The sequence below is a fragment of the Furipterus horrens genome, unplaced genomic scaffold, assembly GCF_987537825.1.
Source record: "Furipterus horrens unplaced genomic scaffold, mFurHor1.1.pri manual_scaffold_8, whole genome shotgun sequence".
Taxonomy (NCBI): domain Eukaryota; kingdom Metazoa; phylum Chordata; class Mammalia; order Chiroptera; family Furipteridae; genus Furipterus; species Furipterus horrens.
The window spans coordinates 111,102,634-111,129,852 of record NW_028327178.1 but is presented as its reverse complement, the minus strand read 5'-3'; the positions used below and the strand labels follow the sequence as shown (position 1 = coordinate 111,129,852).

The following is a 27,219-nucleotide window of genomic DNA, read 5'->3' as shown; positions in this document are numbered from 1 at the left end:
CGCTGAGCACACGTGGCCACTCCCATGGCTCTAGTCACTCAGGCCCTCGCCTGGAAACCCAGGGACACTAACACAGGTGGGAAAGACAGGAGGATTGGGACGAAGCAAGAGAAAGGAGCGTGAGGACGGTGGAAGGAGCAGAGAGGCAGGAAAGGGAGAGGTTGAGGCACAGGGTTTCATCGGGGTTGAGGGTTTCAGCGGGTTCTTTGGGCTGGACACAGGGTGTCCTTCCAGATGGGCGGAGCCTCCATGAACCTATGTCACTGCTGTGATTCCCAGAAAGGCCATCTGCTGCTGCTCCCACCAGCCCGGCCACAGGAGCCGCTTCTCCCGACTGCTGGGACAGACACATGTCCCAGAGCCTTCTGCCCTGCCTCTCAGTCAGCTGGGGTCCTGGAAGCCCTTAACTGCTCCTCTCAGGGGCTCCAGGGAACTTGTCCAGATTCAGGGCCTCTCAACACAGAGGCCCAGGGAGCAAGGAGCAGCCCGGGACACAGGGCCCGTGGGGCGTGGCTCTACTGAAGGCACCGGGACCAGGGGCAGGGCTGTCTCTCTCCAGCCCCAAGAGGACGCTGATCCCTGGGAAACCTCAGGGTGCGTGCGGTGCCATCAGGGGCAGGGCGGAGCAGAAGCAGACAGAGGAGGGGCTCGGCAGAGAGAAGGGGTGAGCCAGGAGGAGGCGGCGAGGCACGCCAGGGGCGCCGGAGTGCAGACACGGCCACGGGAGGGGTTGCGGGAAAGGGCGGGCAGACGGCTTTCCTTCCCCAGCAGCACCCACTGCACTGAGCGGCGGCTGCACAGCCTGGGCCCACTGAGCAAGACTCACACGTCCAGGCCGGCTCTGGCTGCTCCCAACCCCATGTGCAGGGAGGCAGCAGGCCCCTGTCAGGGCCCTCAGAAGTGGGAGAGAATGGGCCAGGCCACCAGGGGCCAGAAGCAGGGCCTGCTGCCCTTGGCCCCCCAAGAAGCCGGCAGGGCAAAGGGCAGCACAGCAGCCTACACCAGCCCCAGACAGTGGGGACAGACAGACAGCAGCACTCAGAGCAGGAAGACAAGCAGCAGCGGCCCCAGCCAAGCAGAATCAGCCCCTCCACTGCTGCGCCTCTGCCCCACTTCGCAGGCGGGGCCGGCTGGGGACTGGAGACCAGGGACTGGGCTGATTTGGGCTGGAGCCTCGTGGAAGGGGACAGCAAAGCCAGGGAGCCACCCAAGAGATGGGCAGCCAGGAGGGCAGACATACTTGAGGTCAGCAGAATGGGCAGCCATGAGGTTTCTGAGGCTCTTGTCAGCAAGAGGGCAACCAGAGAGGCTGAAAGAGAAGAGAGGGGGGGTAAGCCAAAGAGGGGAGCAGAGCAGGAGAGTAGGGAGACCCGCCACGCAGCACCCTGGCCAGGCCAGCCCAAGCGGGGACGAACCTGCGGTGGGATGCATAGTTCCCAGTGATGTGGCCGCTGCCGTCACAGCCAGGGGTGGGACAGCTGAACAAAGGAAAAGAGCGTCACAACAGGGAACAAGGCCTGCCTGCCAGGCCTGCCTGGCCGAGCCTGCACAGGGACAGAGGTGGCACCTGCTCCTGGGTCACCCATGAGCCAAAGGCAACTCCCCCACCTGGGCACTAAGAGCTCAGCCGCAGCCCTGGGTGGCAACTGTCCCACACAACTCAACTCAAGAAGGAAAAAGGAACCAAATCAAAGCTCAACTTGAAGTTAGGATGCCACCGAAGCACACGTGGTACACACGCTCACGTGTGGGTGCCCATGAACATGCAGGGAGTTCCTTCCTGGAGCATGTGGCCTTCCCTGAGGACCAGGTCCCAGACCACAGCCAGGACCTGGCCAGTCCTGGGGAGCCGGTTACAGAGCAGGATGTTCAGGACTAGAAGAGGGTGCCGGGCACACACAGAGCGCAGGTGAGCTGGGCTGGAGTGCCGCTGGGGCAGCGGCCAGATGCAGCCTCACACAGGCCTCTAAGAGAGGTAGCCACGCTCCTGAGGGCGGACCAGAAGGCTGGGGGATGACGTCTACCTGGACGGTCTCCCTGCTTGCGATGACGTCTAGTTAGCCCTCCGAGGACAAGCTCAAAGGGCTGGGCAAGGCCACCGGGGCTGAGGGCACAGGGTCCTGACACCAGACACACATCAGGCCTGGCACCGCGAGCCGGGGCAGACAGCCGTGGCCGGGGGAGTCCCACTTCCCTCAGCCCTCTTCCTGCTGTGTGGCTGGGAACAGGGGCTCTCCCTCATTCCTAATCACGTTCGGGGTGCATGTGAGAGCTCAGCACAGTGCAGAGGTGACAGGAAACCGGTCCCCTCTCGCCTGGTGGTGCGGGTTCCAGTGATGGCCGCCCACCCTCTGCCCGGTGAGGGCAGCGGAAGCTGCAACGGCCAGCATCCCCGGCCTGGCCCAGTCACGCTCCCTTCCAGCCTGTGGGATCTGCAGAGGACCCTGCTGGCCAAGTGGGGACTTACGTGAGCAGCTCCTTCTTTATGTCCTTGGAGAGAAACTTCAGCTTAAAGTTGGTCAGGGTAACTTCCCCAGGGTACTTCCGCTCCTCAAAACTCTCTTCCGACACTTCCTGGTCATCTGCTTCAGAAGAAGCAAAAGAATGGGCTGCTGCCTCTGACTGCAAAAGACGAGCAGGGAGAGGTTTTAACCGCCGGCGGGGCTGGGTGCCCGGCCCTGGGCGGAGGGAGAGGGACCCTTCAGAGCCGCATCCACACAGGCCGCTGCTGGAGTCTCCCATCTTCTGGATTAGGGAGGAAGATTACCCACCCTTGGGACACAGAAGACAGCAACCTCGGGGGCCTGAAACACCTCCACCTCAGCCAGAGCTGACCCAGCAATGGGGGCCCCCTGACGCTGCACGGCCTCTGGGCCACCTCCTATACATGGGCGTCGCCACAGCGGGCAGCTCCCACGAGGAGAGGCGCTCAGTTTGTGGCCGGCACGGAGAAGTATGTGAGGATGGCCCAAGAGTGACAATAGACAAGGGGCCACAGAACTGATGCCCATGGCCTTGTGACCACCTAGCCCTGCGCCCCCCACCCTGGGGAAGTGCCTGGACCGCAGCTGACACTTAATAAGCTTCCTGAACTTGAATGTGGGTCTGGAGGTGTTCGGTCACCACCCGAGGACAGCAGAGCCATGGCCACAGGAGTGACAAGGACAGTCCCTGCTGCTGAGGCGGGGGCGGGGGCAGTGTCCTGCAGGGTGGCCCATCACAGCAGCTGTTTGGGTGGCTGACAGCACAAACCCCATACGGGCAGTTTTGTATTATGTCCCAAGTGACTGCTCAACCTCTTGGGGCCAAGGTGGCACCTTGAAACTGGAGCTGAGGGCAGCCGCTCATGGCACTTCTGGGGACCAGGGGAGCAGACGCCTTGGAGACACGGCCCAGTAAAAGGACGGCTCGCGGTCTCATCACCATTGACCCCTTTGCCTGAGCAAGTTGCGAGAAGCTGAGTTTCCGGGTGGACAGGGCTCCCAGACAAGGAGACCATCCCAGGGGCCCAGGGACACGGGGCAGTGAGCAGGGACTGCTGCCAGAGGCCAGGCCAGGCAGGGAGGCTGTGTGGGGGCAGCAGCAACCCCAGGACAGGCAGAGCTGGAAGGAGGGTCTGAGTCGGAGTCCAGGGCCCTGGTTCATGGACCCGAAGGTCTGGCTCAGGAGGTGTTGCTGGGGGTGACCCAGTGCCTAGGGGTGTGGGGACCCCAAGCCCATGAGAGGCAGCTAGAGGAGAGGAAGGGTCAGGGCGTGAGCTGAGGCTTCTGCCTGGAGGGTGGGTTGCTGTCTCAGGTGGGGTTGGGAGCAGGCTTCATTGGGTGGAGAGCAGGCTCTCTGAAGCCTGGGTCACCCACAGATGACAGAGGCACACCTGGGAGGAGATGCAGGTGCTCGGGGAGAAGGGGCGCATGGCGGCCCAGGAAGGGGGACCAGCCTGAGCTGGGGGTGGGGAAAGGGAGCCGCTGGGGGCAAGGTCATCAGGGAAGGCGGTACAGCTCAGTTCTGGGGGCAGGATAGGAAGAGGGATGACAGTAGATGCGGGGCCCCCATCTGCACTGGCAGCCCCCACACAGGAGGGCCTCCCCCCAGTTGCAGACAGGGCTCCACCAACCAGGGGGAAATGGCAGCACATCTCAGGCCCCTGCCCTCCACTCAGGGCTCGTTCTCAGAGGCACCCTCTCTCTTCTGAGGCCTGACTCCCAGTTAAAGCCATACGACTGGGCCACATAATTGGGCCACACGACTGGGCGATGTGGCCACAGCCTGGGCCTCTGCTCCTCTGCAGAGGGGGCAGGGCATTGCCGGGGCATAGAGGGGACATGGCTCACCAGCAGGACAGAATCGCGGAGGTGACAGGTTCTCAGAGGGGAGTCCTCCCTGCCACCACCTCCTCCACAGGGACTTGCCCTGCCCTCCTGGTGTTGGGCGGGGGGCTGGCCAGGGGGTCTGAAGGCTCATACTGTGCAGAGGCAGCCTGGGACACCCTGAGTTGGGCTTTGCTGTTCATGACACACAGACCTTTGGTATAAGCCTTCCATCATCCCCCAACTCAAGTGGGTGGAGCAAGTGGATGGGCCTGTCCACCATCCTCAGACCACAGCCCCAGCAAAGACGTCAGCTCTGTGCTCCTCAGCAGGCAGCACTGGTCACCACTGCCCACCAGGGGGGCTCCCGAGGCCAGGAGTTCCCTCCTGCCTATATCCAGGGAGCCAAGTGGCCTGGAGCTTCCTGGGGATCATAGAAAGGTCTGCTGCTGGAGTTCAGGGTGTCCCTATTTAGAAAGCAGGTTGGTGGGAGGCCCCCAAAACCAAGGGATTCAGAGCCGTTCCCAAGCCATCCCCTGGGGGGACGAAAGAAGCCGTCTCCTCCCCCCGCCTCAGAGCCCCACCCGTGCTGACCAGCATGCCATCAGAGTGAGAAGAGCACCTCTCAGAGGGGACCAGGACACAGCACTGCCCCACGGGGGAAACCCCTCCTGGAGGGTGGGCTGTGTCCTGCCTGCATGGAGGGTGCAGGGCCTTGTGTCCAAAAGGACCAGAACCCTGAAGGCTCTGCCCGGAGAAGCAACCGCAGGCCACGGCACCCACCTCCTCAGGCTCCTCCTCTCGCTGGCGGCTAGGCTTGGTGTAGTCGAGGGGCCGGTCCCACTCATCCTGGCGGGACACCTGACTGGACTGGGGGGAGGTCATGGAGCTGCCGGGGGCGCTGGTGCTGCTCTGGCGCTGGGAGGCGTCGGGAGACTTCACCCCGGGGCTGCGGCCGCCGCCGCCGCCAGGGAACGCACTCTCCCGCTTGCGGTGCTTGTGCATGCTGAGGTCCAGGGTCCCGTTTTCATCCACCTCAATGTCCACAGCCTGCAACGCAAAGGTGCCGCTGCGTCTGGGACCCACCCCCGTCCAGCAGCCTGTGGGTGGGGGGCAGCTTCACAGGCCCGGGATGCACTCCACTCGGAAGGACATGGAGCCCCACAGAGCAGAAGAGCCTCTGAGAAGGGAGTCCTGAAACCTGCGTGGAGAGACCCTGCCTCCCTCCTCCCACCCCCCGGACCGCAGACCCTCAGACTCTGGGCGACAGGACGGAGTACACGTGTGCACAGCCACGTGGGCCCTTGGAGACCCAGCACACAGCTCTGGAAGGCACCCATCTGAACTCTCTGGTCACAAGGGGCCAAGCTGGGGGAGAAACGTGAGGATCATCCTCCCCATACATGGTCCTGATCACAGGCCTGTGGCCCTGACTCTCCCCCCCAGTAGCTCTGTGCCCAGAAGGGCTCCTGCCTGCAAGGGACATACCGACCTTGCCTGGCACATCCTGTGGCTTCGTGCTGAGGTTCTCGGGCATCTCCCAGCAGCGTGTGGAGAGGTTCAGGATGGCAGTGGCAGCCATGTGGGCGGCCTCGGCGTCGTGCGTGCAGTCGAAGCCTGTGGAAGAGGATGGGGAGCAGCAGCTGTGCCTGGAGGGGGAGGCCTTTGGGAAAGGTTTGGCTGCAAAGAGGGAGCAACACCAGGCTGATGTACCACTTGTACAGCAGGCGGCACACAGACGCACGGGGGACTCTGGAGGGCTGGGGGTGCCAGGGGACCGGCTGTGGGGAAAGTGGCCTTGGGGCTCACACGGGCCCACCCCCTCCCACCCGCACTCCTGTTTGAGATCGAAGAGGCTGTTTCCGGCCTGACCAAATTCCTGCAGAAACAGCAAAACCCTCCTAAGACATTCCAGCATCCCGGATGTTTCAAACAAAAACCAAAAGACACAAGAATTCTGTCAACAGGATGCGTGTTTGGAGTATCACCCAAGCAGGACAATTGTATCAAGCATCTCAAAAGGCTGATTTTCGTGTCCCTGCTTTAACAAAGTAACATTGTTGTTCAAATAAACAAGAGGTATACAATGTTATCTTTTCTGTCTTGGGTATGAGAGCTCTGAGATGCAGGACGCCCTCAGTCCTAACAGGTGGCTTCAGCCCGCTATTGCATCGATCGGTATTTTTATTATTAACACATGGCAAACCCCTCACTGCTGCTTATGGGGCCAGTTCCAATCTCAGGGACAGGGGATGCTTTTCAACTTCACGTGCGTTTCCAAGGCTGGCAACCCACACATTAGTGTAAGAAGTGACAAAGACAGGAAGGATTGTTCCCGAAGGTTCATTTTAGTGTACCCAGAAAATGTATTGCTATTATCACAAATGACACATTGTATCCAGCAAAATGGTCCCCACACAGGAAGGGAAAAGGCTCCAGGTACCCAGCTCAGCCCAGCGGCTGCCTGACCCGTCCAGACACACCCCTGACCTGCGGGACTGTGTCTGGGTAAGCAGGCAGGAGGAGGATGGCCAGGAGAGGAGGTTCCCCAGGCCGCACCACGTCAGCAGTTCTTAAGCTTTGGACACACACGTCACAGAGGACCTGGTTTTGTCTCGCAAATAGGGAGGGGACGTGTGGGGTTTGAAGGTGGACAAGAGGGGTGGGCCCTGTGACAGCTGGGGCCTCGTTCCACCCCATGCGCCCCCGGGCACATGGCCAGGGGCCCTCCTCCGCTGATCCTCACACGGTACCTCCCAGCAGCAGTGCTCCCCAACTTACATTTAAAGGCTTTAGGTGAGGTTTCACTGGTCTGCATCTTTGGGGCAAGCATGCGTTTGCCAAACACCTGAGCGTCAAAACTTGCGTAGTCGAAGGTGACCTTGGAAAACTTCTCCAGCTCCTTGGCCAGGTTGGCCCTGGGCGTGGCAGGGGCCACACTGGGTCGGTAGCTTCCGTACGGAGGGACCTCAAGCTGCTTCACGAAGCACATGGGTCTGGGGTGCAGGGCAGATGCAGAACCATGAGAACAGGACCCAGGGACCCCACGCCACTCATCCCCCTTGCCTCACCCCACAGCCGACACAGGGACCCCTCAGAGCCTTGTGAGGACAGACACCCTGGGAAACCCTGCCCTGTGCCCCACTGCTAACCGGAGCCCGGGCCTGACTGTAGGAAGAGGAATGGCGTGTCCCCTTGCAGACAGCATAGCCTGAGACTTTCCCCCAGAACTTAGGAGAGCAGATTTCCAGCAGCTCAGCCGCCGTGCCTGGGGGAGGGGCGATCTGGGGTGTGTTCCCAAGAACCAGGACTCAGCTCTTCACAGCGGGGACCATGGCAGGGTCAGGGACTGGCACGAGGAGACCACGACCACTGTTCTGTTCACTGTTACTGAAGCTCTTGGAAGAGTTCAGATGTTTAAATGCACAAGAGGCAGCCTGAGACCCTGGCCCAGGAAGGCCACCTGGGAGGAGACTGCCGGACATGCCAGGCAAGGAGGGGCTTCTGTTCCCATCAGTGCAGAGAGAAGGAGGAGAAAGGAGGACTGGGAAACCCTCGCTGCCCACGAAGGGGACAGGGACTGCACTCTTGCCCTGCAGTGGCCCTCCAGCCCCTGTGCTCACCTGAGGATCCGATCTGAGTTGGAGCCTGCCTTGGAAGGATCTCCCGTCTGTGGCTGTTGCTTCTCGTGAGATTTGGCTAATTTTTCTGCAGCAGCAATGGGACACCCAGACAAACTAGAGAAGGATGAGGGGACAGCTGAGCCCTCGGGGGTACGGCAGGCGCCCCCATGGGCCCAGGGTGCCGCTGCAGCTCCAGAGCTGGGCTTCCTCTTCTGTTCTGTGCTTGACCTTCAAAGCACCAGCTGCTCAGGTGGGTTTTGGGGGGGGTAATTCTAAGCCAGCGGCACACGAGCGTCTGTCCTGATCTGGCACTAACCCTGAGGGACCATGGCAGGCCCCGCACACGCCACACACACCCCCACCCTGCCCTCACACGCCCGCTCAGTGAGTACCTTCTGTGTGTGTTACGGTTGCTGTTCACGTGGCCCTGGCCCGTGCAGCCGGGAGTGGGGCACTTGAGCACGTTCTCATGCATGGCCAAGACTGGAAGAGAACGGGGAGGGGGCAGCCAGTGAGCCCAGCCAGGAGGACGCAGGAGTCCTGTCCAGAGGCTGCAGCTTCCCAGGACAGGCACCTAGCAGCTTGTAGTGACAGTCCACAGCCCAGTCATGGCACTCCCACCCCCACCACGGCCCCCTGTCTCCTGGGGCAGAAACCAGCTCAGCTTTACAGCCTCTGGCTGCTCTGTGACTCACTGCTGTTAACCTCACGTTCATAGTTACTGCTGAGCCTTCAGAGCACAGATGCATCTCCACCCCCACCCCCTGGCTGCCTGTCTCCCTTCGGGGGTGCCTGTATTTGTGTCCGTCTTCCAGGGCTCTGACCCAAGCCACCACCTCCAGGTAGATGACCAGGCATGTTCCATGTCCCCAGCCTTGTAGGGCTCCAGTTTGAGTACCGGAACGGTGCCAACCCAAGGGACAGGGCCCCAAGTGGTCACTGCTCCACATGGCCACCGCCCGAACACCTGAGGTGGCCTGAGCTATGCAGAGTTACTCACTCTCCGGAGGGATCCTGTCCTTGTGGGGGCACCCGGACAGGCTACGGTGGTGAGGGTACAGCCCGGTCACATGCCCAGTGCCGTCACAGCCTGGCGTTGGGCACTTGATCTCGCGCTTCTCTGCTCTTGAGGCATCTGAACAGACACAATGCACCAGTCAGAGGTGGCCAGGAGGCCATGTGGTGTGCGGTGGGCAGTGAGGGGCAAGACCACTGAGCCTTCCCTCTGGCCGTCCCGAGGAAAGGGAGGCCAGGCTGCCCAAGAGCCCAAGAGGGGTCAGGGCTGGATGGCAAGGTGACTCCCGCTGTCTGCCTGGGCACTGGCTAAAATGCCCCAAAGAGCAGGCAGGGTGGACAGCGATTTGAGGGACCCAGAGGGCGGCTAGTACCGGTTCCTCTCCTCACGGGCCTCAGAGTCAGACAAACCATCCAGAGCCCCCACATCTCGAGGTCCAGCCTTGGCATAGAGAGGTGAGGGTAAATGACGAGGTCCCTGCAAGGATATGTGCTTTGGATGTGACAAAAAGAGGACAGAGAAGATAAGGAGCAGACCCAAAACCACATGACTAAGATGCCTGGGCAGAAACGGAAGCTCAGGTCTCAGTGACTGGCCACGCCACGCCTTTGCCAGCCCAGAGGGGCCACCAGCGCACGTGCAGCCTGACGGGGACACCTGTGGGAACGCTGACCATCCCCAGAGCACAGCCTTTGCCCCAGGAAGCTCCTGGGTGGAACCGCCCCTCTGGGAGCACCTGGAAGCCACACTCATGGGGCGAGCTTACCGCTCCCCCTTGACACCCGCCTCCCGAGCTGATCTCTGTGCAGCTGCCCCGGTCGGCACCTCGGCCCAGCCCCACGGGGCCTGCATTGCATGCTCGGCCCCTGGCATCCGTCCCCTGGATCCACGCCCCCAACATTACCCATGAATGCAGGACACAGCATCTGGGGCCCCTAACGTCTGCCCCACGGGAATGAGTCCTGATCACCTGGGTCTGTGGCTGTCACTCTGGCTGCGTCCCCATGTCCCCACCTCTCCAGCTGTGTCCTGCAGATCTGTGGGCCCCAAGCCCAGCCCAGACTGGCACCCTCCCCCATCCCCACGTCTCTGTCCCCTGCACGTGGGCCCCCTTGTGCCCAGGGACCCTCGAAGCTCCATGCTGGCCTGGCTGTGAGCTCCAACTGCTGTTCCTCCCGTCTATGCCACCCTGAAAGGGTGTCCCCTCGACAACTGTCTGCAGTTGAAATCATGTCCCCATCTGTGTCTCTGAATATCTGTTCCTGACCAGGTATCATATGAGTGAGTGTTCCCAGAAAAAATGGCCCAGTGCGTCCCCATGTCTGTCTGTGTCCCTCCTCAACCTGGTGAGTCCCCCAGGCTGTGGCTGAGCTACTGAGGCCAGGCCACCGTCCCTCCCGCCCTCAGACCTGCATGTCTCTGACAACCCTCTGTGAGCCGTTCGACGACCATGCTCTGTGCCGTGTGTGTCTTTGCCTGGTCTGCGTCTGTCCCTGCCCCCAGCCCAGAAGGGCCTCGGGAGGAGTCCGCTGGGCGTCCCAGGGGACAGGGCAGCAGGACGGGTGTCTGGGCAGCACCAGCCCTACCTTTGCTGCCGTAGGTCTTCCGTGTGGCATCTAAGGGCCTGGCTGCCTTCAGGGGCTCGCCCGGGCCCTGCTCCGTGGGCTGGCACACAGCGCGCACCTGCTCCGCCTTCAGGGCGATGGCCTGCTCCAGGAGGCCCAGGTTCCCGCGCGTCATCACGTCGTACATCTCGGACTCATCTGTGACCGCGGACTTCTGGGAGCGAGCATCCTCGTCCTGGCCGTCGTCCGAGCGCAGCTCCACCATGACAGAGTCGTCTACCGGGGAGCTGGGGAGCTCAGTGGCCTGGCGGGGGATGGCACGGGGGGCGCCCTCCTGGCAGGGCCCATCAGGAGCAACCTCCTCATCCTCGTCCATGTCATCCTCATCCTCGTCCTCATCCTCGTCCTCGTCCTCCTCCTCCTCATCCTCGTGACCCAGAGAGCCTTTCTGCGGGCTGGGCTCCATGCTGGGCGTGCCCTCTGGGGCCTGGGCACACGGCAGCGGACAGTGCTCGCCAGTGACCTCGACAACTTCCTCCGTGTCCACTGGTGGGATGAAGGCAGCCCTCTCCCCCTCGTCGCTCGTGGTCTCCTCTTCAGCTTCCTCCTGAACCAGGTGCACGGCGCCTGGGCCTGGCTGGGCTCCTGGGCCTGAGCCCTCCCTGACCAGGGTCTCCCCGGCAACTTGGCCCAAGTTCAGGAGAGAAGTTGCGATGATTTCCTGGTAGCTGCCGTAGCTGCCTTCAGAGGGGCCTGAGGGGCTGCCGGCAGAGTGGGACCCGAAGTGGGACTTGGTGGGGCTCCTTCCTGTAGAGACCAGAGCAGCCACGTGGGGTACATAGGGCAGATGGGTGTCCAGGCCTCTGGCCCCTGCCCTCTGCCTCAGCTGGGAACACAAACCCCCCTGGAAATGGGGGCTCACTGGGGTCCTTTGCATCACTGCCTCTGCGTCGATCAAAGATCACAGGGAGCTTATTTTGGGGGGTAGGTGGCTAACTGCTACTGTATTTTTAAAGCCATTGTGGCACTTCCTCAAATCGTTTCTCAAAACGGAGCTCAACTACTTAAAAACTGTTTCAAAATCAAAAAGCACCAAACAACCCCAAATGGTGTGTCTCAGTGGATTGAGTGCCAGCCTGCGAACCAAAAAATCGCCGGTTTGATTCCTAGTCAGGGCACCTGCCTGGGTTGAGGGCCAGATCCCCAGTTAGGGGCGTGTGAGAGGCAACCCCACATGGATGTTTCTCTCCCTCTCTTTCTCCCTCCCTTCCCCACTCTCTAAATAAATAAATAAATAAATAAATAAATAAATAAATAATCTTTTAAAGTGCCAAACAAATTTATACTTTTTAAAGAACCTAAATTTAAAAGTTATAACAACCACAACTAGGATGTGCAGCGCTCACCACATGCCAGGCCCATGGGAAGTCCGGGGGGCTGACCCCTGACCCCTCCTCTATAAGGAAGCAGGCGAGTGAGTGCTTCCCACCCCTAGCCCAGGAGGCCACGCTGAGCCCCGGAGGGAGGCAAGACTGAGGCTTGTCAGCCTTGGCTCCAAAGTAAAATAAAAATCCACCTCAGACCCTGCAAGGTCACAAGACAACAGAAGCTCGGGCAGGGGTGGGGGTTGGACCTCAGGCCTTCACATTCAGCATTGGCTAGGTGCCCCACAGGGAAGACAGTGAAGGTAGGGGTCCCCCTCAGTCCCCCTCATCTCACCAGACACCAAGAAGACCCCCGCCCCACCCCACGCAGCTCTTCCCAAGGGCTGACGCACAGCCATGTCCATGTGTCTGTCTGTCTCTCACGTGCACAGACACCACCCACAGCCACACACAGATGTGCCCCCGGCCCCTCTCCAGGAAGCCCCTGCTGCTGTCAGGACAGGACGTCACTTGTTCTCAGGAAGGGCTTTCTTGGCAGGAGGCCCCTCCCCCTCCCTGCTGCGACTCTCCAGGGACACACTGAGCGTCCTTTATTCAGGACAGAAAGAGCAACAAAGCACCTTCAGCTGCCTCAGGGCAATGAAGCTCCTCCTGTCCCTGCAGCTCAGCCTCGTCCTCCTCCGGGGTTCCTTCCGATTCATCGGAAACAGAGGCGTCCTTCACCTCGGCATCCTCACTGCCGTCGCTGTCCACGCCATAGCCCTCGTCCAGAGCCAGCTTCAGGGGGTGTGACTTCCGCTTGGACACCAGGTGCTGGGCCTCGGCACCCTCCAGCTTCCTCTTCTTGGCCAGAGGGCAGCTCTGCAAACTGGAAGGGGGGCCGGCCGGGGCTGCATGTCAGTCCCTCCCAGGTCAGTCCCTCTGGAGCCCCTCACCGCTGTTTCTCTCGGTGTCCCTCGCTGTCCCTGCACCAGTGGCCTCCAGCGCACTGGCGGCTGCTTTCAGATTCCACATCAACTGTCCTGACTGTGCTTTGCTTGCATTTCCAGCTTCTCTCACAAGACCCTTGAGTACATGGCCTGACACCCACTGCTCTGCTCCACACCCACCAGGCAGGTCCTCAGGGGACCCCAGCCCATCCCCGTCCACCTGCAGACACTGCACACCCTCACCCACCCTCTGAACCTCAGACAGCCGGGGGCCCCTAAGGGTCAAGTGGACCCCCCGGATGACCTGGGTCACCCCTGTGTGCTCCGGATTTGCTCCTGCACAGACCCCTGCCGCCTCACAGCAGCCCGGTGCCCACACCCTGGCCTCCACTGGGAAAGGCCCCTGGTAACAGGTTGAGGCGGAGGGCACCGCAGCTGGGCAGCCGTGGGCACACAGGAAGGTTCTGGATCCACAGAGGCCAAGAGAGGGAGACGGGCTCGGACCCCCAGCAGCCTGCCCTCCTTCCCAGGACCTGCGGTGAGGGCCCAAGGCCTTCTTACCTTCGGTGCCTGGAGTATTTGCCCCGGACGTGTCCCACGCCCGTGCACCCTGGGGTGGGGCAGCTGAGGAGACAAGCAGAGCAGTCACTCGGGGGAGGGGGCTCACCCAGACCCTCAGCCTGGGCAGAAGCTATCTCCAAACGGCTCCCCTCAGAACGCTGTCTGCACTTGGCTAAAAGTTAATCAAGTGACCCCACCGCTCACATAAACGAATGGCATGAGTGCGTTCAGTATGAGGGTCTGTGTGCGTGAGCTAAGCCTTCCAGCGGGGGCCTCTCTTGGAGGCTTCCTTTTTTCACAGATAGGTCTTTCCCACAGCAGGTGAACGGGAGACAGGGCCCCTGCCTGAGGCTGGCCCGTGCCAGCACCTGCCCTGCAGCGCTGAGGCTGCGGCCTCTGCAGCCCTCGCAGGGGAGCTGGCCCCCCCCCCGGGCAGCGAGGGGCTGGGCGAGCTGAGGGTGGCACCCGCGGGTCGCTGGACATGTCCACAGGCCAAGGCCTGCAAAGGCCCCCATCTCCCCATTCCACGGAGCAGCAAACTGACACACGTGCGTGGGAGGATCGCGGGAGGTCACCTAAAGGAGGGGCTCCCAAGTCCCCCCTGCAGGCAGAGGACCCCCAGATGCTGCTGCCCAAGGCAAAAAGACCTTGTTTCAACACGAGCAGCCCCACGGGGCCTGAGCTCCTGCCTTGGCTCAGACGTTGCAGAGCCTGAGAAGGAGCAAACGTTCAGGCTCCTGGAACCGAGGCGGCGTCCTACCCCCATGTCTGTCCAGACGCCCCCAGCAATGTCCAACCTGGGCCCCGGCCCTGATGCAGACAGCTGTGGGCCCAGCTGGCCAGGAGGCCACACCTGCCGGCCAGTCGGGATGGAAAAGAGCAGTGTGTGGAGGGAAAGCCCACCCTGAGCTCTGCTGTGGCCTTTAGGGGAGCAGGGTGTCTGATGGGGACCCCGCCTGCAGCCTTCCCTGCTGGGGCCTCGTGGCTGAACTCAGCACTGGTTGTCACTGTTTTAGTGAGAAGCCAGAAGGAGAGTGGGAGGGAGGGAATGGGCCACTTTCACTGTGAATTTCCTTTGCAGGCACAGAGCGGTGGCCGCTGTCCCCGGCCTGGCTGTTCCAGCCTATGCCCCACACTTGCTCCACTCTCTCAAGAACTAGCTTTGAGACCTTCTACAAAAGCTCCTTGTTAGGGGGATGTGAAGCTGAGGTCCCAATTAGTCGATTAATCACTGAGCTAATCAGGCAATTAGGTGGCAGCTGCTGGGAGGCCTGTGGGGCCCGGCACTGCCCTCAGCACGTCACCTGCTCCGAGACACACCTCCGCCCACCCATTCAGCCTGGCCGTGGTGCGGCCTCTGAGGGCCACTCGGGCAAGGGACGGCACAGGCTCACTCCCCGCGGCAGCCGCGGGCCATCAGGGAGGTGGCTGGGACAGGCAGGCTGGAGGACGGCCTGGCACGGTCAGCACTGGGCTGGTCTTGGTGGCCCAGCTGAGGGTCTGGGCATGAGCAGTGCGTGGTGGCAGCAGGTGGGCCCAGACTGAACCCCCAAGACAGTGTCTGTCACCTTTTCTCAGTGCAAAGGGAACACCCACCAGACCTGAACCCTTAAATTCGGCTCCGGAGGAAAGAGGACTTGAGGGCCCGTATCCCAGCCCCCCTCGTCACAACCCCCATGCTGCCGCCCACACAAGGGGCTCTCCTTGAGCTGGTGAGGGGCCAGTAGGGGTGGAGGTGACGCAGAGCTTGCGGACAATGGAGCCCAGGCCCCTCACCCTCACGGTGAGTCCTGCAGGGGATTCTGCATGCGTTTCTCTAATCTCGCGACGTGCCCTCACACACCCGGCAGTGAGCGCTCTGTGGTCACAGCCCTGGGCCAGCAGCACCATGGGGGTCCCGCCAGGACATGGGAGGATGTCCTGTTTGCTTGTCTGCCCGTTCCTGGGGCATAAATGCGCCCGCAGTGGAGGACGGCGCACTGAGCGCTGAGCTGCGAGGGGCAAAGGCCACGCCCACGTGCAGCTCCTGGCCGCAGGCAGCGGTGGCTCCTGCGCTGTGGGAAGGACGAGCCTCGGGCAAGTTGTCCCCCAGGGAACTGAGGTCTGCACAGCGCGGTGGGGCCTCAGCAATGGTCCTCCACCCTCCTGCTCCCAGATTTTCAGCCAGCGCCACCTTCTTCAGGAAAGCGGTCTCAGGGCCGGTTTTCTTGGCCAGCAACTGGACACCACTCACCAGGGCTCTGCCTGAGACAGGGCACCAGGGCACGGGCCGGACACCGCAGGGAGCCCAGGTCCACAGGCAACGGGGCGGTGCCGGGACAGCAGAGGCACAGACACTGGGGGGTTTCCCTCAGCCCATCCCCGACCACAGAGCCTTCGCCAAGCCCAGGACAGAGCCAGCAGGTGCGGGCTACTCAGACAAGCACGTGGCTGCGGTGGGCTGTCCTCCCTTTCTCCCCAGGACGCTCATCTGCTTGAGATGAAGCCTGGAATCTGCGAGGTCACCAACACCCGGGACCAAAGGCTCAGGACCAGAAACAGCCTGTTCCATCTCTGGCCAAACGGGGCCACAGACCATCTAACACAGAAGCCTTTGTGACAGCCGGGGCCGCAGTGACAGCAGGTGCTGGGGGTGCCCAGGTGTGCACCCGTCTGTGCCCCTGGCCAGAGGTTGGCTGCAGGGCAGGGCCAGGGCAGAGGCAGGTGACAACAGCTGGCAGGTGGCAAAGAGGGTAGGACCTCGTTAGGGAAAGGGGCCCCAGGGTGCAGCTGGTCAGTCTCGAGTGCTCAGAGTGGGCCACAGACAGAGCCACGCTCAGTGCCAGCAGGACGTCTTTCTTACCTGAGGTCAGCACCTGCAGGCTCTGGGGGCGCTGGGGGAGAGAGAGAGACGAGGAAACACGTGGAGTCAGGACTGGAGCGGCGCCACAGAGAGAGAAGCGGCGACGGTGACTGTGAGCATGGAGCCCTGTCTTCTCTGACCGCACGCACCTTTGGGTCTGCGTGAGCACATTGCCGCCCCTGCTGCAAGGGGCTGGCGGCCGCGCAGGGGGACAGCCGGTGCCTCCGAGCCAGGCCAGTATCTCTTTCTCTGAATGCAGAGAAGCTGGTTTCTGGCAGGAAACCTGACCCAGCAGGTAAAGCTGGACGGGAGGGTGGCGGGTGGGCCGAGCGCCTGGGGCTCAGCAGTGGGCCCCATAGGGCCCCACGGGGCGGACAGCCGACGGAGGAGCTCAGTGTCCTCACCCGTGTGCGCCCTGGCCCCGGGGGCAGGCTCAGTCCTTACCAAGCGCCCCTCCCTCCTCACCCCCTGCCAGTTCAACTCAACCACCTCCCGGGCCCCGCCAGCACCCGACCGGCATCCTGGGAGGCAGAGGCTGGTGAGACAAGGCTGGCAGCCTGTCCTCCCAAACAGAATGGGCTCCTAACTCGCCTGTCCTCCCTGCCCCATGGAGCTGTATCTGCCTCCTCATCTGGGTACCTGAGAGGGAAGGAGCAGGCACGAGGGGGTGCTGCTGTGGGGTCTGTCTCCTGAAGGAAAGTGGCGCCCACAGCCTCAGGACAGCCTCACCTGGGACTCCGGACAGAGCGGAGCTGCGGACAGATGCGGGATGGGGTGGCACTCACCTCGAATGGCCTTGGATCGCGTGCGAGCTCGCTTGTCCTCATGCTCTAGGCTCATCTGCAAGTAGAAACAATGGTCGTGTTAACGGGAAGACAGAGCTGTGGGGCCACCCACAGCGTTCCCGGTCACGCTTTGCTGGTGAAGGCAGGTCTGTGACACGGAAGGACCAGGAGCAGCGCACAGGGCAGGAAAGGCGGAGGCTGGGAGCAGCAGGCCTGGGGTCCCCGTCCCCCGCACCTGACCCCCGGCCCAGGTTCGCAGCTGGGGAGGGCGGGGCCTCCCGACCCATGGCTCGCCGGCACCAGTGCAGGTCACCCACCGCAGGCATGGAGCCCACTGAGCCCCAGAACCTGGCTTCCCATGGGACTTAACATGAGGGTCAACCTGTTAAGAACAGGAAAACCTCCAGGAAGCGTCCAGAGGTGGGACAGCTTCCAACAGTGTAAGGAAAGGTGCAGAGGACCATCCCGAACGTGGGCGAGGGCCCTGCCGCCCAGGGGACCAGAGCTCACAGCACTAAACGTCCTAAGGGCTGCGGTAACTGTGAACAGCAACAGCAAAAACTAACTTTAATCCCACACTTACTCCGCCCAGTCTATCTAAGACATTGTCACTTCAACGACAACCCATATAAAGTCACGAATGGGGGGTTGCTCTGTGACAACTCAGAGACACCTTGCCTGTGTCCTGGGCTCCCAGCACTGCTGGATTTGACCAGCCATGTTCAGGGCTGTGCTGGACAGTGGCTCTCGCAGTGGGAGGCCGTGTCAGTGAGGGCCAGGACGACGCATGGACATAGGCCAGCGTGTCAGTGGACCCACTGGCCACCCTCCCAGGGGTCTCTTCTCCCAGGACAGAGTGAGTGGTGCTTCCCAGGGCTTCCTCCAGAGCCCATTAGGCACCCCACCCATCTGAAGTCACTGCCCCTGACCCATTTCTGGGGGGAATGCTGCCCACACTGTCCCCAAGGGAGTCGAGGGAAAGCCCTCAGAAGCTACAGGTCATCACACAAGATCCTCAACCTGTGTCGCCCGTGACACACCTGGGCAGGCAGGTGACGGTGAGGCAGGAGCCCCAATGTGCTCTGTGTCTCCAAGGGAGGGAAGACTGTGCCCAGCACCCCCCACCCCAGAAGGGCCCAAGAGAGCAGGGCTCGCCACCTGCCCCCGGCCAGGAAGAGGAGCAAGCAGCCCAATAAGGCGCCAGACGGAAGAAGTGGCCTGAGAGAGCGGTGGGACCCACAAGGTGTCTAGGATGCTGCTGAGGAAGAAGGGCCCTTCCATGAGTGCAGAGAAACTTGCAGAGTGGGCCCCCTCCAGGCGGCACTCACGAGGAGTCACGTGATTTGTTAAGGAGGAAAGATCCAAACCTGGGGTAACTAATGCAGCCGGTCGGGTCCAGGCCGCAGAGCCACGGCCGCCAAGCTGCACCCACGACAGCCGCCCAGCAGCAAGAGACAGCGCCTCGGCTTCTGTCTGGGAAGGAGGCTCCCTGTGGACCAAGGGCTCCCACTGAAGGCGAGAGGAGAGCGGGTGTCAGCTCTGAGCCTCCAAGTGCGGGGCTGCAGCGCCCGCCTCCCGCATGGGGCGCACAATGATGCCGATGTGGCTGATTGCCAGCCTGCTCGCAGCTGAAATGCAATCTGCAGCTCGTTTCCCGTAAGGCTTCCCAAGGAAACTGGCTCACGTTCTGCTCCGTTACAGCGTGCCCTGGTAATCGGGCTTCCCGCAGATAAACTCCTCCGAGACCAGAGCAGGGAGGGCCGGGGTGGCCACGGCACTGCCTGCAAACTGCCAGGCCTCCTCTGAGCGCCCTCGATTTTCAACTTCTCCACGTTGGACGGTCAGTGGTTTCTCTTCTGTGCATGCAGCTTTGCTTTTAAAAGGAAAGAAACTGCCATAGTGGGGGAAAGACGGGCCAGCTCTTCAACGTGAGAGTGAGTTTGTACAAGCCAAAGACGTGGGGCATCAACAATGAGGCAGACTTCTGGGCTGTTGGAAACCAGCCTTCCTGGCTGCCCCGGAACCCTGGGCAAGGCTGTCATAAAACTCCAAGCCCCCGAGACTGTGCAGCACTTCAGGGGCAGGTTCTCCACTGTCCTCGGGCCCTGGACACCGCTGCTCCGTGTCCCAGACGGAGCCCAGCACCGCCCTTCATCCCCAGCCCGCAAAGAGAAGGAGACACGATTTTTATTCATTTATTATTAAAAATCCTTCACTCATTCCAAGCACAAACCAATCAAGCTCCTGTTTTTCCACAGCCCACAGATAACGGAACAGGGTCTCACCTTGAGAGTGAGAAGACCCCCTTTCCCAGCCAAGCCGCTGGGGCTGGGAGCCCCTTGGAACACAGCCGCGTCTCTGCCACGAGCTGCATCTCACCGTCCCGTCCCCTTGCCCAGCTCTGAGTGCTGACGCACAGCTCTGCCTTCAGTGGGGCAACTGAGGAGGAGGGTAACCGACAGGGGCAGATGAGCCCAGCCCACAGCCTCCTGCTCCTCTCGTTACCTGTTTTATTGCCGTCACCGACGCCGGCGTCACCTGGGGCTGCTACCGCTTCCTTTCACTCTGCGCTTGTCAGTAAAGAGTAACTGTTTTAGCTCTTCTTACACACAGGCAGCTCTCAGGACACGCTAGGAAGACCGGCCCCTTTTCAGACCTATCTGCCTACCACCGTTGCCCAGACAGGTTGCCCAGAGTTGGATGTTTACAAACTCGGCGACCAAACAAGCCCGTGTGGTCAGCAGCCTCCCAGCCTGTGGACTCGTCTGGACTCTGGGCCCGGTGGTGAGAAGCACTCTCAGACCCAGCCAGTGACAAAGTGGACAAGGGACTCTGTGTTCAGGAGTGTCCAGCAATGCGGCCCACAGGTTTCATGCTGCAAAGACCATGTCTGCCCGCCCCCCAAGTTCAAGGACTCTGGGGCGGTCCCTGGGGGGTGCCCCTCCCTTCCTCTCTCTCTTGCTCCCTCTCCTTTATGCCTTTCTCTTAGGTTCTGCACCAGTCTTCCCAACCCAGGAGCGTACCCACACACGACCCAATGCCACATCCCCGCCCTTCTGCACAGACAGCTGAGGCCCTGCCCCAAAAGACTCCCTGGCCTGGGGGTGGGAGGTGCTCAGAGCTGGGGGCAGCTCCTCTCAGCAGCCAGGCCTGCACCTGCCCGCTGGCCCGTGGGCACTCATTTCCCGCACGGTGCCTGATTCCAGCCAAAAGAAGCTCATTCGTCCCTGTTTCAGGTTCACTGTGTCCTGCAGAGTGAGGGGCCGCAGCCCCGTCCACTGCTCAGCACATGTGATGTGTGGATCGACAGATGGACAGACAAGTAGGGACAATCAGGAACATCTCTGAGGTCCTGAACTGGGCCACAGGGGACATTCACCTGGCCCTGGGCTGCGGGAAGAGACAGATTAGTGTTCTGTTTTATTCAGAGTTCCTCCCAACAGCCGGCAAAGCTGGAGAATTGGGATGGACTTATGATAGTTTCAAGTTCACAAGACTATGGATTACAGTGTCCCTGGGGCAGACGAGAGAAGGGGGGAGCACCGCTGACCCCCAGGAGACCACAGGCTGCCCTGCCTGAAGGGAGGGGTGATCTGGGGTGAGGGGGGCAGAGGGACACTACAAGAAGTGGCCGGGAACTGGCTGCCACCACCCTATGGGCTCTGAAGCACCTGCCCAGTGTCCCCTTTCTCTGGGGCATGGTGGCTATCTGGGCACTCTGTTCTCTCTCTGCCCAGCGAGGGCCACGCCTGCTCACACGGGTGGGCGGCACCACAGCTGACCCTGTCCCGAGCTCCACTCAGGACTTCAGGGCAGCACTCCCGTGTGTTCCCTGCCCTCTCCCATGGAATCCTCTGACCGCCCCCCCCAGTCCCCCCAGCCCACGGCACAGCCTCCCTGCTTCCCTTTCTCTGAGCATGCCTGTGTGGGTCGTGGTTGGCCTTGGAGCAGCCTCGACTTAGGAGACTTGCAGGCCGTGCTGCCTCTGGACCCCCCAGCACATGACCGGCTGTCCACTCTCTGATCTCAGAGGCCAAACCCCTTGCCTGCACTCCGGCACCCCCAACGGCCGTCACAGCACCCTGGTTCCCTGCAGTGACAGCACCACCCTCCCTTTGGGACATCCCACCGTGTACCTGACATTCTCCCGACATCCCCCCCATTGTTCCACCTCCTGACAGCAGAAGAGACCAGGCCCCTCTGGGGCTGCGGAAAGGACACCCACAGAACGTTACTTAACACATGTCTTAAGAGGGTCCTCCTGCCACCGCTAGGGGACCGTGGCTCACTCCAACCCCAAGGTAAGAATTATAGCTACATAGTGACCCTGATAAAGCAGCCCTGTCTGAGTCCCTCTGTTTGACGCCCCACCGGCCCAGAGGCAGCCATCGGGCACAGTAAGTGACATGGCACCTCCCTCCCTCCCTCGGGGGAGCCCTGGGCAGGGCAGCGGGAAGGAGGCCCGGCCAGTCTCGATTGCGGATCTCCCTCCGGTCACCCACTGAACTCTGTGCAACTGGGGGCCCCGGGGTTTCCTTCTCTGAGGGCACGAAGATGACACTCAGGGCCTGCTCCTCTCCTCCTTAGGCTGAAGCACACAGCACCCAGCACTGTCCCAAACACGGCCACCTAATGATGTCTCCAAGGGCCCTGCCGCCCATCTGTGAGCTGTCCACAGGCCTGGTGCTGAAACCGCAGCCCGGGAGCACCGCCCACAGCTCCCTCTGCTCTGCGGCCCCCCAGGCCCTGAGGGCCCCACCGCACTCGCCTCCTGTCTGGGGCAAGTCCTGCCACTGCCATGGGCCTCTGCTGTCCCAGGGCCAGCCCCGCTGTGCTGCGTCCTCCCTGGCCACGCGGAGCTGAAAACCGACCTTTTGCACGCACGGGCTCCAAACAGAAGAGCAGCTCAGGCCCTGCCTGCCCCAACGAGAGGGAGAAGTCTGTCCTGTGAAGGGGCCACTGCTGCCCGAGAGCCGGGAGTGGCCCACAGGCTGGTCCACGCCAGGTCCCCACACCCCGCCCGGGCTCATCACGCCGGAGCCACGGAGACAGCCCCCTTCCGGCCCGTCCACGACATCGCTGAGCCCTGGGCCTCGGGCCAAGTCCAGGCAGGCCTCCTTCCACGGCACTTCGCAGACTCTGCGTTTTTTACAAACTGAAGGCTTTCGGCAACCCCACGTCGGGCAAGTCTGTGAAGCCATTTTTCCTTCAGTACTTGCTCCCTTCATGTCTCTGTGCCACGTCTGTGATTCTCAAAGTATTTCAGACTTTTTCATTATTATTATATTTTCTGTGATGATTGGTCGGTGATCTTCAATGGTGCTATTGCGATTGTTTTGGGGTGACTTGCTCTACCATGGAGGTCTAGACCCGCAGCACCCCTGAGGCTGCCTGTAATGTTTGTGGTCACGTGATCTCTGTTTAGGTTGCTGGGGCTGGGGTGGGGAGAGGTGAGGCCAGGGAGGCATTAACAGGGTATAGATTTAAGGGGGAAACAAAAACTCAGTGATCAAGATTAAATCGTAGTTTAATGCAATATTTTAAAACATCAAAATTAATGCAGAAAATCCATGATGAACAAAATGCCGCGCATGTACCTGAAGGCGGGATTGGAGTCGCTGACTTTTCTTTTCTGCAGGGCACGGACAACCCCACAGGAGCGGAAGTGTGGGCGGAGGCACTGCGGCTAACCCATTACCAGGCATGTTCCCACCACCCGATTCCAAAGAAAAATGTTGGGCTTTGAGAGTAAAAGAAAGTGCCCTCAGGTGAGGCTGTCGCCTAAGACTTTGCAGCCCTTCCCACCCCGTGCTGAGTTGTCACACACAGGGCCTGGCCTCGGGGAAGAGGACCTCAGAGTCTGAGCTCTGAGAAGTGAAGGAGGGCCACCTGCACTCCTGTCTCTGAGGGTCGCCGGGCCTGGGGACCCAGCTTCACCCAGAGCACGTCATGGGAAATTCTAGAGTTAGCGGCTTGGCGTGGCTGCCAGGGCACATGCTGTCCCAGGACGGGGCCTGCGCCTCAGCGTCAGCGTGTTACCCCAGCACAAACCGCCTGCTGCCACCGCAGAAGATGGAAATGCGCAAGATGAACAGACCTCATGAGTCCTCAGGGACTCAGCAGGGAGAAAGACAAGTCACCAAGCCAGAGGCAGGTTTCCAACGGATGGGGCCTCGGGGCAGGGACCTGGCACAGGCGAGACTGCTGTCCCATTGCGGGTTTGCTCTAGTCACTCACTTTTCTTCCTTTAATTCTAAAGTGACCAGATCACTGATGGCCCTCACCCCCACACGTCCTGTGTCTAAACTGGACTGATGATGAAGTCACCTGTGCACTCCAGGCCCTCTGTCCAGACCTGGGGCAGGGGCAGGGCGGTTCTCCAGCGCCTCACCTTGCTGCGTCCGTCCGGGGGCCTCGAGGTCCTGCAGTGGCTGGCCTTCTCTCCGCGCGTCCACCTCTGGCTCAGCAGCTCACCCCGGAACTCATTTTCTGAGGGTCAGGAAAAGCGAACAGTGAGCATGGGCTGCACAGCCCTCCGCAGAGCGCCCCTCTCTCAGGGTCCACCGGGAGACACACAGGGGACAGGAGAAGGGGCTCCGGGAGAAGCCACTCTCGCTGCCGGGTGAGGGGGCACGCTGCGGGTGTCCAGCCGGCGCCGGTGCGCATCCCTGAGGCTGCCTGGACCCTGTTCCCGGCATCGTCCTCTGCAGACGAGGCCTCCAGTGAATGTTTCATTCCTCACAGAAGTCCTCACATCTCAGCAGAGGCTGAGGCATCAGCTGGACAAAGAAACACATTGTGTACCTATCCCCCCCCACCCCCACCCCGGCACTCCCTGTTCCCATGACAACCAGCTTTCCAGGCCGGCTGCGTTTCAAAGGAAGGTCATTAGTAACAACAATAAAAACAGGAAATAAAAATTCCTGCGTCTGCTCCCTGCCTCGCCTTGAAAGGGGGTTTGGATTCGGAAGCTGTGTCAGGCCCAGCATTGTCACACCGTCTCTGTCCCTGCTCCTGCTGGACGGGCACCCCAAATGCGATTTTTCCGGAATTCCGCCTCTCCTGCCCCAGGCGTCCCCGGGGCTCCTGGCCAGCGTCCTCAGGTCTGGAACTGACTCTGTGTCGCCCAAGGGCCTGCTGAGACCCCCAGAAGCAGGACGCAGAGAGAAATGGCTTCTTGTCCAGGGCGCGCCTAATGCAAGGCCTTTGAAGCACCTGCTTGGGTTTGGCACCTGCTGTGGGGCCCCTTCCTTCTCCTGAGAACTTTTTGGAAGCAAACTATAGTCACCGCTGGAAGACAGGGCTTCTCCTTGGCTGGAAAACAATCAGGGACCCTCTGGGTCCCCTCTGGGACCTGCCTGTGGCCCGACCATCCCGCAGACCACATGCACAGAGCCAGAACACAAAGCCCCACACACCCAGCTCAGGGGCCAAGCAATGCAGTGTGTGGTCTCACACTGCACACAAAATGGTTGTGGGTCTGTCCCAGTGTAAGAGCCAGAGCTCTTTGAAAACCTGGGCGTAAACCTTCCTGACTCCGGCCAAGGCCACGGTTCCTAGATATGGCACTGGAAGCACAAGTAATCAAAGGAGAAAAAGACAAACTTTTGTATGTCAAACACCATCAATAAGGTGAAAAGACAACCCACAAACTGGGAGAAAACATTTTCAAACCACATGTCTGATGGGGGCTGGTACACAGAGAACATAAAGAATGCGTTCAGCCCCATAGCCACACAGCCCAAGTTCAACAGGGGCCAAAGGTCTGAACAGACACTCGTCCCCAGACAACATTCAGATGCCGCTACACACGTGAAAAGATGCTCAACATGCCGATTAAAGCCACATACCCACTGAAGTGGCTACAACAGTTTCTAAAGGACAATAACAGTGTTGGCGAGAATATGGCAAAACTGGCGCATGGACTCATCGCTGATGGGAACGAACGTTGGCAGCGTGACTTTGGGAAACAGCCTGGCAGCCCCTCAAAGTATCAAACACAATGTCACCATGTGACCCAACAATTCCACCCCTAGGCAGAGACCCAACAGAAACGAAAACATACGTCCCCACCAAGCCTTGTTTGCAGCTACTTTTCACAAAAGTGGAAAGAACCCAGTGTCCGTCAGCTGCTCAGTAGACAAAATGCCACTGAAGCAATCGTATCTGCCATGGAGCGGAGTCACGTGCTCCTGCGTGGGACGGACGGAAAACACAGCATCATGTAGGTCCTTATTCGCGGGCACCCAGAAAGGGTGGTTAGTCTACAGAGCCTGCGGGGCAGGGGTCCAGGGACCCATGGGGAGTGACTGTCGATGGCACTGGGGTTCTGTCTGGAGGGACGCAGATGCCAGGGAGTTGGTGTGGCGACTGTGCCCATCCTATAAATATTCTGAGGCTGCAGAAATGCACACATGCCCGCGGGGCACAGAAGCCCACCTTGTCGGCTTCCACTGGCCGGCAGCTACCATCTGTGCATTGACACAGTGATCACCTCCCACTGGTTAAAGCAAGGCACACCCACCCAGACGACCATAAAAAGGAAGAAATGAGGAATGAGGTACCTCCCCAGTTTCACAGTTCCTTCCCCTACACTTACTAACTGCCAAGAGAAGGGCTCAGGGCAGCGGAAGCCGTGGGGAGGCGCCATCTCCCCCAGTGACCGAAGCATGGGCACCAGGGCCAGGGAGAAGAGCCTCTCACCCGGGCATCCCCGAGTAGGTAGCGTCCAGTCACGGGACAGCCGACAAACCCAAACTAAAGTTCTGCAAAAAGCTGACCAGCCCTCTTCAGCAGGTCTGGCTGACGAGGGCCAGTGAAACCCAAAGCCAGGCACACGGGCCCAGAGCCTGCCCCCCGCAGACGGTGCGGGTGAGGGCAAGCACCTTGAGCAGGTGTTCTCAGTGCCAGGCACGGACTTCACAAATGTCCTCTCGGGTGGCTCAGAAAACGCAGTTCTGTCATGTCCTTGAAACGTTTCTGTGAATTTGCGATTGTTTCAAAAAAAATCTTTTTTTAAATAATGAGGTATGGGGACGTGACTGCAGGGATGGGCGGTCGTCGGTGGGGGTCTGTCTCTCTGCAGAGAGCCTGCAGCAGGGACCCGGGGTCCTCAGGCCCCTCCAGGTGCAGGTCTCCACCTTCCGTCTCAGGACTGCCACGGAAGCCGGGGTGGCTGAAATGCCGGGGCCAAAGCTGGCTCCAGCTGCTGGGCCGGCTTCACCCGACCCCCAGCTCTGCCTGGGGCCTCCTGGGTGGTGCTGGCCCCTGCGGACTCGCATCTGACGGCCCCAAAGAGGGAAAAGGAAGTGGCAGCTGTACCCCGGACACCGTGGGTCCCAGGCAGGGGCTGCAGGGCACACTCGGACCCCACACATGGCCCCCACCGCTTCTCCGGCAGCCCAGGGCCTCCCAGATGAGGTGCCCCCTCACCCCTGACCTCCACACCTGGAATCACCCACTGCAGTGGGGGTCTCAGGGCAACCTTGGCACCCCACCCATGGACCAGCTTTTGCTGAGGGGCAAGGAGGCGTTTGTCCCTTTTCCTTTCCTTTCTCCTTAAGCTGGGATTCAGTGGGAATGAAATGATGACTTGCTGAGTGGGGCAGACAGACCTGCTTTTGCTGAGTTTAGGTGAAAATGGGGGCAGGGGGGCGGGGAGCTGCTGCTCTGCACATTCCTCATTATTTCGCTTCTAAATCAGCCTCGCTGGTACTTTCTCTTCAATAAAAGCCAAATGCAAGCCGGGTCCCTCAATCAAGGCAGCCACAGCTCTCTGCTGAGAAAATAATACAGACGTAACTTCCAGCCTCGTACACTTTCTTTTCCATTTATATGCAAATAGTGACCTTTCACCCACGCTGTCTCAAAGAAGTGTTTCCTTAAAAATGCAAATAGCACGTTGCAGGCAGTTACTGGGGCTGAGCCTTTCCTATATTATTATTATTATTATTTCCCTTAACCTTGCCAGGCTGTAAAAACAACAGCTAAAGCTCTCGCAGTAATGATGACTTTCCAAACCAAATCACAGGATGTGCTCCAGGCGGCCTGTCGGGGAGCCTGCCAGCAGGGGAGGAGGGGTCCCTGCACGAGGGGGAGGTGTCAGCCCCTCGCCGGCCGAGCTCCCCGGGAGCGGCACAATGGCGGCCGGCCGCTCCAGTCCCCGCCGCCTGGCCAGGCCTCCAACTCAGGCAGGTGCCCAGAGCAC

General features: G+C 60.7%; 1 protein-coding gene across 1 annotated transcript in view; it reads right to left on the bottom strand.

The window, feature by feature from the left end:
* The window catches only part of MYT1 (myelin transcription factor 1), a 52,014-nt gene that overhangs the window by 11,078 nt on the left and 13,717 nt on the right, over window positions 1-27,219 (bottom strand). The window contains exons 5-23 of the mRNA XM_090285063.1: window positions 23,404-23,501; window positions 18,441-18,521; window positions 17,013-17,067; window positions 16,377-16,510; window positions 16,228-16,258; window positions 15,366-15,629; window positions 14,780-14,885; window positions 13,386-13,448; window positions 12,516-12,763; window positions 10,532-11,317; window positions 8,931-9,065; window positions 8,323-8,413; window positions 7,931-8,044; window positions 7,089-7,303; window positions 5,800-5,987; window positions 5,091-5,357; window positions 2,468-2,622; window positions 1,416-1,478; window positions 1,241-1,309 (exon numbers count right to left, since the gene is read on the bottom strand). Of these exons, the coding sequence (XP_090141189.1) occupies window positions 1,241-1,309; window positions 1,416-1,478; window positions 2,468-2,622; window positions 5,091-5,357; window positions 5,800-5,987; window positions 7,089-7,303; window positions 7,931-8,044; window positions 8,323-8,413; window positions 8,931-9,065; window positions 10,532-11,317; window positions 12,516-12,763; window positions 13,386-13,448; window positions 14,780-14,885; window positions 15,366-15,629; window positions 16,228-16,258; window positions 16,377-16,510; window positions 17,013-17,067; window positions 18,441-18,521; window positions 23,404-23,501 (3,163 nt within the window). The remainder of the gene's footprint in view (window positions 1-1,240; window positions 1,310-1,415; window positions 1,479-2,467; window positions 2,623-5,090; window positions 5,358-5,799; window positions 5,988-7,088; window positions 7,304-7,930; window positions 8,045-8,322; window positions 8,414-8,930; window positions 9,066-10,531; window positions 11,318-12,515; window positions 12,764-13,385; window positions 13,449-14,779; window positions 14,886-15,365; window positions 15,630-16,227; window positions 16,259-16,376; window positions 16,511-17,012; window positions 17,068-18,440; window positions 18,522-23,403; window positions 23,502-27,219) is intronic.